Source organism: Canis lupus, chromosome 15, assembly GCF_011100685.1.
Source record: "Canis lupus familiaris isolate Mischka breed German Shepherd chromosome 15, alternate assembly UU_Cfam_GSD_1.0, whole genome shotgun sequence".
Taxonomy (NCBI): Eukaryota; Metazoa; Chordata; class Mammalia; order Carnivora; family Canidae; genus Canis; species Canis lupus.
In genome coordinates, this window is record NC_049236.1 from 3,402,749 (window position 1) to 3,415,704 (window position 12,956).

The following is a 12,956-nucleotide window of genomic DNA, read 5'->3' on the forward strand; positions in this document are numbered from 1 at the left end:
AGAGCTCCTGGTCCCCGCACACAGCCGGGCACCCCCGAGGGTGAGGGACGCACAGACTGACCCAGAGACGACTCCACGGCCCAAGGCAGAGAGAAGGGCCCAGAAGGGGGCGGAGGGGGCGGACCCTCACCAGGAGCCCTGGGAAGGCACAGCCCCTGGCGGCCAGTGTTGAAACCCAGAGGGGCTGGATTTCGGGGTCCTTAGGACCTGAGCACTTCCAGCGGCCCGTGGGCCAGCAGCAGCCTGGCTGGGCAGGGGAGGGGGGTGGCGGGAGTAGCCACCCCGCCTGGGGCCCCACCTGAGTCGGGAGCTGCTCACCCTCCCAGAGCACAGCCCAGAGACCCCAGGGCACCCAGGGGCCGAGGAGCCTTCCCCCCCAGCCCCCCAGCACCCCGTGGGAACCAGCACCCCCGAGGCCCCGCCCACCTCTCCACCCCTCCCTGCAGCCCTGCCCCCCTCCAGGGGCCCCTCCCGCAGGCCTTCCTGCCAGCAGCTCCCCGAGCAGCTCCCCACGGCCCAAGCTGCTCCGGCCACGCCCCCGGCTCGGGCCCTGCAGCAGCGGCTGCCCTCCAGCAGGGGACCAGCGCACACACCTGCAAACACTGTGTGCCCACCCCCCCCACTACACGGTGGGCTGAGCCCCTTCGAGGTGGCACGCTAGCCCAGCAGCAGCAAGCAGCCCCACCAGGGCTCCTTGGGACTCCTGCCCTGGGGAGAGGGAAGGACGACTATACACACACAGAGGAGACGCCCCTGAAGACTGGTTCCGGTGAACGGGGGCACCGCTGCAGGGCACTACAGGACCTCGGCTTCAGGAGGCCGCTGCCTTTAAGAGCCGGAGACGTAGCTGACCTCCCTCACACACAGAGACAGACATGGAGAGTTAGAATCAGGAGACAGTACATTCCAGATGAAAGAACAAGACACAATCACAGCAAGACACCTAAGAGAAACGTCAGCAATATACCCGCTAGAGATTTTAAAGGAATGACCACAATGATACCGTATGTGAAAAGAGTGGAGGATGTCAGTGAGACCCTTAAAGAGAAAAAAAACGACCAGTCAGAGATGAGGAACACCATAAATGCGATTTAAAACACACTGGAGGGGCGCCTGGGTAGCTCAGGGGCTTAAGTGTCTGATTCTAGTTTTGGCTCAGGTGAGTCATGGGATCGAGTCCTGCATCGGACTCCTGCTTGGTGTGCAGTCTGCTGGAGATTCTCTCCCTCTGTCCCCCTCATGCTCTTCATCTCTCTGTCAAATAAATAAATCTTAACACACACACACACGATAGAATAAAGAGTAGGCTGGAGGAATCAGAGAACAAATCAGTGACCTGGAAGACAGAGTAATGGAAAGTAATCAGGGGGGCAGCTGGGTGGCTCAGTGATTGAGCATCTGCCTTTGGCTCAGGTCATTATCCCGGGGTCCAGGATCAAATCCCACATCAGGCTCCCTGTAGGGAGCCCGCTTCTCCTTCTGCCTATGTCTCTGCTGTTCTCTCTGTGTCTCTCATTAAATAAATAAATAAATAAATAATCTTTAAAAAAAAAAAGGAAAGTAATCAAGATCACCAGATGAGAGAGGGGAAAATTACGCAGAATGAGAATAGATTTAAGGAACTCAGCAACACCATCAAGCATTTAACATCCTCATCACAGGGATCCCAGAATGAGAAGGGAGAGAAAAGGGGCAGAATATTTATTTGAGGAAATAACAGCTGAAGAAATAGGAGGAAGGAAACAGAAATCCAGATTCAAGAGGTAGATCCTGGAACCAGATCAACCCAAGGAGATCTGCTCCAAGACACACAGTAATCAAAATGGCAAAAAGGAGTGCTACAGAGAATGTTTAAAGCACCAAGAGGGGATTTACAAAACAAAACAAAACAAAACAAAAAAACACCCAACAGCACATACAGGGGAACCCTAGAAGGCAATCAGCTGAGTTTTCAGCAGAAACACTGCAGGCCAGAAGGGAGTGGCATGATATATTCAAAGTGCTGAAAGGAAAAAAGCTGTAGCCAGGACAACTCTGTCCAACAAGGCTACCACTCAGAATAGAAGGACAGATAAAGTACTTCCCAGAAAACAAAAGTTAAAGGAATTCATGACCACTAATCAGCCCTACAAGAAGTGTTAAAGGAGATTTTTCTAGTGGAAAGAAAAGATCATAAGTAAGATTAAGACTAGTAGGAAGCACAACAGCAGTAAAAATAAGTATGTTTATAAAAATCAGCCAAAGGACTCACAAAATAAAAGGATGTAAAGCACGACACCATATACCTAAATGATGAGGTGGGGGGAGAAGAGTAAAGAATGGGTTCATCTTAAACAACCATCAACTTAATATAGACTGCTCTAAGCAGAAAATGTTAGGTACAAACCCAACGGTAACCACAAATCAAAAGCCAGGAATAGGTGTGCAAAAATGAAAGGGCAAGGTAGCCACATATATTACTAAAAAAAGTCTGCACTAGACATGAGAGTAGAGAGCAAGGGAGGAAAGGAACAGAAGACATACAAAAACAACCACAATGGAATGGCAAATAAAACAAAATGGCAACATGTACGTCCCTATCAATAATTACTTTGAATGTAAACGGACTAAATGCCCCAATCAAAAACACTGGGTAATAGAACGGATACAAAACAAAAAAAGACCCATCTATACGCTGCCCACGTAACACACCCATTTCAGATGGTGAGACACCTGCAGACTGAAGGTGAAAGGGTGGAGAAACATTTACCGTGCAGACAGACACGATAATGAAGCCAGGACATGGGACAAAACAGACTTTAAAGACCCCAAGAGACAGAGAATGACACTATATAATCATAAAGGGAACAATCCAACAAGAAGCTCTAACAATTGTAAATATTTATACACCCAACATGGGAGCACTCATATACATAAAACAGTAATAACAAACACGTAGTAAACTGACAGTAATACAGTAATAACAGGGGACTTTAACACCCTAGTTACATCAACAGATAGATCGTCCAAACAAAATCAACAAGAAAACAGTGTCTTTGAATGACACATCTGACCAGATGATTTTAACATATATTCAGAACATTCCATCGTAAGAATATACACTTTATGGGATCCCTGGGTGGCTCGGTGGTTTGGCACCTGACTTGGGCCCAGAGCATGATCCTGGAGTCCCAGGATTGAGGCCCACATCGGGCTCCCTGCATGGAGCCTGCTTCTCCCTCTGCCTGTGTCTCTGCCTCTCTCTGTGTATCTCTCATGAATAAATGAATAAAATCATTAAAAAAAAAAAGAATATACACTTTACAAGTGCATATGGAACACCTTCCAGAACAGATCACATATGAGTCCACAAAACTAGCTTCAATAAATTACAAAAGATTAAAGTCATACCATGCATCTTTTCTAACCATAATATTACAGAACTAGAAACCCAACACAAGAAAGAGTCTGGAAAGAGCACGAATACATGGAGGTTAAATAACATGCTATCAAAAAATGAATAGGTCAACCAAGAAATCAAAGAGTAAAATTTAAAAATATATGGAAAAAAAACTAATGAAAATGAAAGCACAATTGTCCCAAATCCTTGGGATGCAGCAAAAGCTGTCCAAAGAAGGAATTTTATAGCAACACAGGCCTACCTCAAAAAGCAAAAAAATCTCAAATAACCTTATCTCACAGCTAAAGGAGTTAGAAAAAGAACAAAATCAGCAGGAGGACAGAAATAATAAAGATGAGAACAGAAATAAATGAAACAGAAACAAAAAATAAAAAAAGAGACCAAGGCACCTGGATGGCTCAGTTGGTGGAACATGGGACTCTTGATCCTGGGGTCATGAGTTTGAACTCCATTTTGGGTGCAGAGATTACTTAAAAAACAAAACCAATAATAGAGCATCGATGAAATCAGGAAACCAGGAACTAGTTCTTTGAAAAGATCAATAAAATTGGTGAACATTTAGTCAGGCTCAAAAAAAAAAAAAAAAAAAAAAAAAGAGCGAGAGAGAGAGGACTCAAAATCAGAAGTGAAGAGGAGAAATAGCACTGCAGAAATATAAAAGATCGGGATCCCTGGGTGGCGCAGCGGTTTGGCGCCTGCCTTTGGCCCAGGGCGCGATCCTGGAGACCTGGGATCGAATCCCACGTCGGGCTCCCGGTGCATGGGGCCTGCTTCTCCCTCTGCCTGTGTCTCTGCCTCTCTCTCTCTCTTTCTGTGTGTGACTATCATAAATAAATAAAAATAAAAAAAAAAGAAATATAAAAGATTATAATAGAAGAGTATTATGAAAATTATACGGCAGCAAACTGGGCAACAAGAAATGAATACATTCCTAGAAACATAATCTACCAAAACTAGAAGAGGGAAGAAAGAAAATTTGAACAGATCAATTACCAGCAAAGAAATGGAATCAGTATCAAAAGCTCCCAAGAAACAAAGTCCAGGACCGGGTGGCTTCACAGGCGAATTCTACCAAACATTAAAAAAAGGAGTTACACCTATTCTCAAACTGTTCCTAAAACAAGAGTGGAAGGAAAACTTCCCAATTCATTCTACAAGGCCAGCATCGCACCGATACCATAGCTAAAGACACTGCAAGTAAAGAGAACTGAGGCCAACATTGCTGATGAATACACATGCAAAGTCCTCAACGAAATACTAGCAAACTGAATCCAACAATACATTAAAAAATTATTCACGATGATCAAGTGGGATTTATTCCTGGGATGCAATGGTTGTTCAATAATTACAAATAAGTCAATCTGATACATGAATAAGAGAAAGAACCAAAACCATATAACCGTTTCAAAAGTTGCAGAAAACACATTTGACAAAGTACAACATCCATTCATGAAAAAAAAAAAAAAAAACAACTCAGGAAAGTAGGTTTAGAGGGAACATAACCTCAAAAATAAAAGCCTTATATGAAAAACCCAGAGTGAACATCATACTCAATGCTGAAAACCAGAGATTTTCGTAAGGTCAGGAACAAGGGAAGGATGCCCCTGCGCTACTTTTATTCGACCTAACACCGGAAGTCATAACCACAGCAATCAGACAAGAAAAAGGGAAACAAAGGCAACCAGATCAGTAAGAAAGAAGAAAAATTTTCACTGTTTGCAGATAACATGATACTATATGTAGAAAACGTTAGAGACGCCACCAAAAAACCTGCTAGAATTGATAAATGAATCCAGTAATGTCACAGGCTACAAAATCAAAATACAGAAATGTGGGATTTGTATACACTAAATAGAAGCAGCGGAAAGAGGAAATAAGAAAACAAAGAGTTTCTTTTACAGTTTACACCAGTTTACACCCATTTACAGTTGCAGCAAAAATAATAAAACACCAAAGACTAAACTTAACCAAGGAGGTGAAAGACCAATACTCCGAAAACTATAAAATAATCGTGAAAGAAAGTGGAGATGACACAAACGGGCAGATCCCCAGGCTCAGTGGCTGAGAGAAGCGGTACTGTTAGAGCCGCCGCGCCTCCCAGGGTAGACGCGGCCTAACGCAATCCCTATCATTACACCCGGAGCACTTGTGACAGAACGAGAACAATCCCAGAATTTATATGGAACCACAAAACCGCCCTAGGAGCCAAAGCATCATGAAAGAGAAAAACGAAACTGGAAGTCTGACGATCCCAGATTTCAAGCTACGCTGCAAAGCGGTGGGAAAACCCGGAGCGACAAGCGGCAGCGACAACGCCCCTCCCAGGGGCGATCTTCCAGCTCTGAGGCTGCCCCCCGCCCCCCGCCCCCCGCCCCCAGCCCCCAGCACGGGAGCCACAGCACCTGTGGGAAACACCAAGCGCCAAAGGAGCAGGACAAAGAGCCGACGGGGAGGTAACAGAAGGGGCCGAGGCCCAGCAGCTCAGCGGGGCACCCGTCACCCGGCCCCGTACACATGCGGCGGGAGGCCCAATGCACACGCCCGTCGCTCACCCCGCGTACGTCTGTGCCACAGGAGGCTGAGCACGCCGGCGACACGGTGGTGCGTGTGCTCAGAGCACACAGGGACCCAGGCGGGACGCACGTCTGCTGTGTGTGCCGTGCGTCTGACCACAAGAGAGCAGGTCGTGTAAGTCGCGTGTGTAGCGCACAGAGGTGGGGGCGCGCCAGCAGTCAGGGTAAGTCGGGTGTGTGCGGGTGCAGGTGCACACACAGCTCGGCCACCCAGGCACCGGCTCCTGAACAGGCGTGAGCCCGGAACTGCTCGTGCACGCAGGGAAGCTCCTGTGCACAGAGCCTCCCCGACACCCGGGGCTGCCACCCACCCGGCGCTGCGAGCCCCCGCCCCGTGGGTCCGGGCAGGACGGACGCGGTACTGACCAGGGACTGCAGGATGGCGTGGTTGGTGGCGTTCATGCACGAGTCCAGCGGGAAGGAGCACTCGCCCTCACAGTAATAGGCTGAGTAGCCCTGGGGGGCGATGACCCAATCCTGGGGGGTAATGGGAGAGGTGAGTCCCAGCGGATGCCCCCTCCTGAGCCCCGAATCTAGCACCCGGCGCGGCATGACTCGGGGCCGCCCCTTCCCCTCCCGCAGCCCCAGGCCAGGCTGCCGACCCTCGGCTCCCTCCAGGCAGGCTCCCCCAGGAGGCACCACCAGCAGGCCCGGCAGGGGGCGGGCACAGCCCTGTCCCCCGGTGCCCACGCCTCCTGCAGCTGCAGCCCCAGCCTCTGTTTCCCTGTTGCAGAGCTGACGTGTCATGGCTGAGGATTCAGACTGTCCCCGTTTCCCGGGTTTACCCCAAAGCACCTCCTCACACTAAGACATTCTCCCTTCAGAAAACACATCAGAACCTAACGCACAAGAAAATTAAAGTCACCGTAATGGGACCTCCCCCCGGGGGCACACTTAGGATCTTCGGGTGGGGACGGTCATTTAAGCAAAGGAGGCGAATCGGAACTAACCAGCCAGCCCAGGTCCTGGAAGCTGACGTAGAGCTCGTGCCGCCGGCACACCTGCCGGCCATCGGTGCCATGAACGTCATCTGCAGGGACAGAAGCAGGGGCTTTCCTGGGGTTCCTGCTCCGGGCAGCCACCACAGGGAGCTCCCAGGGCGGGGACACCCTACCGGGCACATTTGTTGAATAAATGAATGAAGTGAAACCAATGCCCTGGTGTCCTGAAGCCCATCCTGCAGCGGTGCTGGTGCCATGACCCAGCTTGAGAGCCTTCGCCGGCTCCAGGTGGCTCCCGATCGCTGCAGGGCAACCCTGCACTTGCTCAGAGCCTCCCCTGACTTCCGACTGCGGCCCCGCGATGCTCCCGTAAACAGCCAGGGGACCCTGGGCCACAGGTGGCTCCTGCTTTTCTGCAGAGACCCCTCCTGACCTCACCCCACCTCTCCCGCCACACCCATTCCACCCGATGGAGGGGCTCCTGGAGGCCAAAGGGTGACCCCCCGTGGAGGGAAGGGGGCAGGAGGGCAGGGGCAGGGCAGGCCCATCCCTGATCCTGAGCGGCTCAGCCTGGTGGGACACACAACTGTGGATCCTCGGGGGACCCAGGGGGGACCTGAGAGCCACCAGTGCCTGGAGGAAGGGGCACCTGAAGCTAAGGGAGACTTCTGGAAAAAGCCCTGGTGCCAGGGGAGGGCAGAGAAGGCGCCCCTGGGAGGCGGGGACGGAGGCCGGTGGCCGGTCCTCAGGGCCCACGAGGTAAGCAGGTGTCAGACAAGCATTGGAGGGTGACCACAGGCTTGACGCCACTGAGGCCCCGAGGGTTCGGTCCCCGCCGCCGTCCTCGTCCTCGGCCCGGCCCAGGCCCGCCCCGGACCTCACCGAAGATCCCTGGGAGGCGGTTCGGGTGCGGCAGCTCGTTGCTTTTCTTCGGCGGCCTCCTCTTCAGGGGCCTCGCTGCCCGAGGGGCGCGGACGGGACCGGGGCTCGCCCTGAAAAAAGTGACCAGGAAAGGCTGCTTGGAGCGCGGCGCCCGTCGCCCCAGCAGACCGGCCAGGCCAGGATCCACGCTGCGCCCTGGGACGGAGAGAGGAGAGAGGCGGTCACTCGCGGGCGGGGGGCGCACGGGGACGGCGGGGACCCTCCACCACGGCCTCCACGGTGTCCCCACCCGGAGGACACGGTCCCAGGGGCACGGGGCGGAGGGGCCTCGCCACCACAGGGTCCCTGTTTGTGACACCGGTGAACCCTCTACACGTTCGAGCTCCTCCCACTGGTGACCTCAGGCCTCTCCACCGTCCCTGGACCACGTGCTTCCCAGGAAGCCTCAGAGCCAGGCTGCCAGGGGCGCACAGCACCCCGGGTCCCACCTCCGTCCGAGGGCCCCGAGGCTTTCGGGGGATCGATGGATCTGTGACCCAGGGGACTGGGGCGGCCGCCAGGTGGGAGCCACGGCTTGCTCTGCCTGGCACGGCCAAGAGCAGGGCGCTGAGTGTCCCCTGAGGCCCACAGGCGGGACACAGGGCAGCGGGGCACAGACATCTGGCCAGAGGCCCAGGGCCGGGGTCCAGCCCACGTCGGTCTGACCCCAGTCCTTACTCACTTACAGGGTTAACCCCAGGTCTGTGGGTCACAAGAGAGGAAAGGCTGTGGGCAGGGACACGGGGGCCTCGGGCTAGGAAGAGGGACACCCGGGAAAATGGGATTTGATCCCATAGCTGCTTAGAGATGAGGATGCCGTGAGAAACACTCACGACCCTGGGAACGTCCCCTCCACCAGTAAGACTCCCTGGGCCCCTTGTCTTTCCAAATGTCCTCCTGACTTTTTAAAGATCTTTTATTTATTTGCGGGGGGAAGGGCAGGCGGAGAGGGACGGAGCCCCTCAAGCAGACTCCCCGCTGGCGCAGGGCTGTGCGGGGCGCGGGCCCAGGACCCTGAGACCACGAGCTGAGCCAAACCCAAGAGTTGGCCGCTCCACCGACTGGGCCACTCGCCTCCTGGGTTCTTAATTGTCAAAGTGACACAACAGCAATGCAAAGTGGCCTCGGAGGAAAAATACCACTCGGAAATCTCTCCCCACTCCAACTCGGCATTTTCATTTTTCTGGAATGTTTCCATGTCAATCAAAGCTTTACACAACAGTCACCGTAATAGTCTCCATTTTTTCCAACTTTTTCACCCAAACATGGTCACTGCAGTTAAGATGTCTCCACTCTGAGCATTTCAAGCCTATAAAACTCCTTTGAGAAAATATACATAATATTTGGATATTAGCTCCACTCCAGGCACGTGGGGTACGTGCTGGCTTTCGCGATAAAGACGAGTGGCCACAGGCCCCTTCATTTTCTCTTCCTGAGGAATTTTGTTAAACGACAGGAGCTGAACACTAAGTCCATTTTATGTTTCGTGTAACGCAGAGCCAACGGCTCCATTCCGGGGACACGTCACCTCGGGGTGGCCACCCTGACTCCCCCCCACGTATGCAGAGAAACACACGCGTTGAGCACACAGTACGCAGACGTGCACACGCACAAGCACACACGTTGTGCCATCGGCGGCCCTCCCGCGACTCGCCGTGACACAGCGCAGGTCAAGGCATCGCCCGCCCCACCGCGGTCCTGCTCTGCTGGCGACGGGAGCCCCTAGACGGCCGAGCTTCGGGCCGAGTCCTCGGGCCAAGATGCTCCAACAACCAGTCAACCCGGACACTGACCTCTGACCTCACCGCCACAAACAGGTGCGCTGGACCCGTTAGAGGCTCCACTCGGGATGAATCCTGCCGGATCGCGGCCCCTGCTCTGGGCGCAGGCCCTTCCGCACTCTCCGGCCCACCTCAGCCTGCGGGGGGCGGGGGGGGGTGACCCGGGGGCCTCGCTGAGGGACCCTCAGGGTGCCGGGCTGAAAGCTGGATGGTCCCAGCCCTGGCCCAGGTCCGCTTCTGTCCCTCTGCTTAGGATTCTCCGTCACGGGGGGACAAGGGGCTCATCCCTCCTCCTCCCTTCCAGCGCCCTACTCTCCTCTAGCCGGCGCCGCCCGGGAAGCCCGGCCTGCCCCACGGGGCGGCTGGACAACCGTCAGGTCCCCTCCCCGGACGCCCCAGACGGTGCCCCACCATCCATCCCGCCCCCAGGCGGCCCCATCAGGGCGCAGGGCCCCCCTCCATTCCAGGGGCTGCCTCCCCTCAGGGTGAGGCCCCAGGGAGGCCGCTCACAGGCCTTCCTTCACCCGCGAGACTCCCCAGGCCTGGCCCACATGCTCCTGAGGGCTGTGTGCGCCTCACAGCGACGTGAGGGAGGGTGCCGCGCTCCACGCCAGGCTGTGGTCTCATCATCACACACACACACATTTGCACGCACACACGCCTGCAGATGAACTCACTGTTCCCTTAGGTCTGTGAGTCTGCGGGTTCGGGATGAAGCCACCACAGCCTCTCCTGGTTCTAGGGGAGCAGCACAGCAGCAGGTGTAGCGCTCCAGGACAGACACAGGGGTCTGAGTGCCCGGGGTGACACAGGACGCCCGTGACTGGACATGAGAACTCCCGGAAGGGGCCTAGGGTTGCTTCTAGAAGCCCTCCTACCACAGGCCGCCGCCTCTGACAGCACAGGCTGGACTGTTCATCCACGGAGGCACCTCGCTCCCCGCCCTGTCCCTGCACCCCCCGGGCTCCGGCCCAGCTCCACAGCCTCGCTGTCCTTCCAGAGACATCTATTTAGCCGTGAGGAGAACGAGCAGGGAGGAAGAGGGGAGGCTACCGGGAAACAGAATTTGGCAGCGAGATGAAAGGCCCCAGAGGAAAAGTCAGAGGGGCCGCGGGAAGACGAGCTCACGCCGACAGCACCCCCTGCTCACGATGCACGTTGACGCTTGTGCATTTTTCACGGCGCTGGCAAAGTGGGGCCCTGGGCATGGGGGGGGAGGGCTCCTTCCTCATCACCCCCCACATCTCGGGGCCCAGTCGCCAGGGAAGGCCCTTCCCAGAAAGCCTTGCTGCGGGCTCCTCCGAGCTGCGGGGAACTTCATGGAGTATCACAGGGAGGAAGGCCGCGGGGGCCCCGGGACCAGCAAGTCCTCCTCAGGAGCCACAGAACATACAGGACAAACGGCTGCGCTCTCCCCTTGCTTTTAACTGAAGCCACAGCCCTCGTGAGAGAAGAGTCTGTGCGGCGGTAGCAAGTCTGAGACGCCGGAGCACCGCTCGGGCCGCCTGGCCCCACAGCTGTGCTCACCTCCTCTGGGTGAAACCCCAACGGGCTCAGACGAGACGCGCCCTCTGTGAGCAGGGCTTCCTTCCCGGGCGAGGCTGCCAGTGCTGCGAGGGTCCGAGGTGGTGACACGCGGGGGGCCGCCCGCTGCCTCGTCCACCGTCAGGTCGTCCCAGAGCTCGATCAGCATCAGGACGTCCGGTGCACGTCGCACCCGGCCCTCCCGGCGGTGAGCAGGTCCACACGGCGCATCCCGGGCGGTGGCAGGTGCACCTGTCCCAGACTTGGGGTTCGCTGTCCTTGGTGCAGTGGTCCACGGGGCCACCACTCCGGTCCTGAGAGTGGACACCAAATCCACGGCACCCCCATGCTCTCACCTTCTTTCCAGGTATCGTCCAGTCGCCAGGAATCCCACGTGGCTCCTGGGACACTGAGGTGGACGTGTCCCCTCGAATCATGGCAAACCAGTCATCGCTGGAGAAAAACAGCCCCCAGGGAAAACACGGACTGTCCGCTTGCCCACAGCGACGGGATCTGCACCCACCTCATCTTTGAATGGAGACGGACCCAAGCCCAGGACCGTCCCCGTGCAGAGGACAGTCCAAGCCAGGCTGACGCAGCTGCTGGCCAGAGGGGGATTCCTACGCCCAAACCGGCGTGCGCGCCTCCTCAAATTCCGGAGCTGCCCGTGTTGGATTCAGGCCTGGGGGTCACCGACAGACTCGGCCTCTTCACCCTCCTCCGTCTGCAGCTTCACCGCTCACTGCCTTTCTCATATTCCCCCCCGTGTTCTGGGTCCACATAAACGTTAGGAACGTGGATGGCTTCCGGGGCAAATGTCCCCATACCCACGATTTCTTCCACCTCCACCACTGAGGTTTCTGCAGCTTTGCACATGGACACGGTGGAATTCCTGGCGCTTCTTCCCAACATGATGCTTCCTGCAGGGTTGACCTTCCACCCTTCTGCCCGCAGAACCGGCCGCGATGGCTCGCTGCAGAGGACAGTGGCTCCCGTGACACTCCCTCACCTCTCGGGGCTGGCCCGTGATCGAGATGCTGCCGAAGGGCGCGTACCTGATGTGGGGGGCCTCCTCCTGCACCACAGTCCCGGAGGCCGTGTGGAACGCGGGCACCCCAGCACCCGCCACCCCCGCACGGATGCGCTCGGCCAGGGAGCCCTGGGCTGGCAGCTCCAGCTCCCGCTCGCCCGACAGGGACTGGCTCTGGCACAGCGAGTTCTCCCCCACGTAGCAGCAGATGCTGCGGGTGATCCGCTCGGTCCCAGTAAGAGGCCCGGCCCGAAGTCGTCCACCCCACGTCGCTGCTGACCATGCACAAGTCCCTGACCCGCGTCTTGAGCAGCGCCTTGACAGGTTCTGGAATCCTGCAGAGCCCTAAGCCGCCGACCATGGTCCTGGCCCTGTGGTTCGTGTCTCTCACCAGCTCCGCGGGATCCGTGTAGGAGAATCATCGCTGGTGACCAGGCTGCACACGGCGCCCTTGGTCTTGGCCAGCGCAGGCCCCAAGCAGCCGGCGGGGACACAGCACCCCAGGGCCACCACGGGCCTCCAGAAGGCTGCCATCGTGGGCTCCACCTCCGGGCTCGGGTCCAGGTCAGGGACAGACCGCCACCACCCATCAAGGAGCAGGGAGGGCAGGCAGGGCAGTGACACGGGACCAGGTTCCCCCCATGTCCCAGCCCCTCATGCTCAGAGGGATCCGGAAGCCACGTGCTTCCAGGCACGCGGGACCCAGACCCTGGACCCTGCAGCCCCACAGGGAGGGAGTGGTGCCTGTGGAGGCCCCGACAGGTCACTGAGGGGAGACAGACCCTG

General features: G+C 56.1%; 1 protein-coding gene across 1 annotated transcript in view; it reads right to left on the bottom strand.

The window, feature by feature from the left end:
* The window catches only part of LOC100855618 (bone morphogenetic protein 8B), a 31,869-nt gene that overhangs the window by 3,722 nt on the left and 15,191 nt on the right, over nt 1–12,956 (bottom strand). Inside the window, exons 4-6 of the mRNA XM_038557815.1 lie at nt 7,797–7,991; nt 6,924–7,003; nt 6,340–6,450 (exon numbers count right to left, since the gene is read on the bottom strand). Coding sequence (XP_038413743.1) covers nt 6,340–6,450; nt 6,924–7,003; nt 7,797–7,991 — 386 coding nt within the window. The remainder of the gene's footprint in view (nt 1–6,339; nt 6,451–6,923; nt 7,004–7,796; nt 7,992–12,956) is intronic.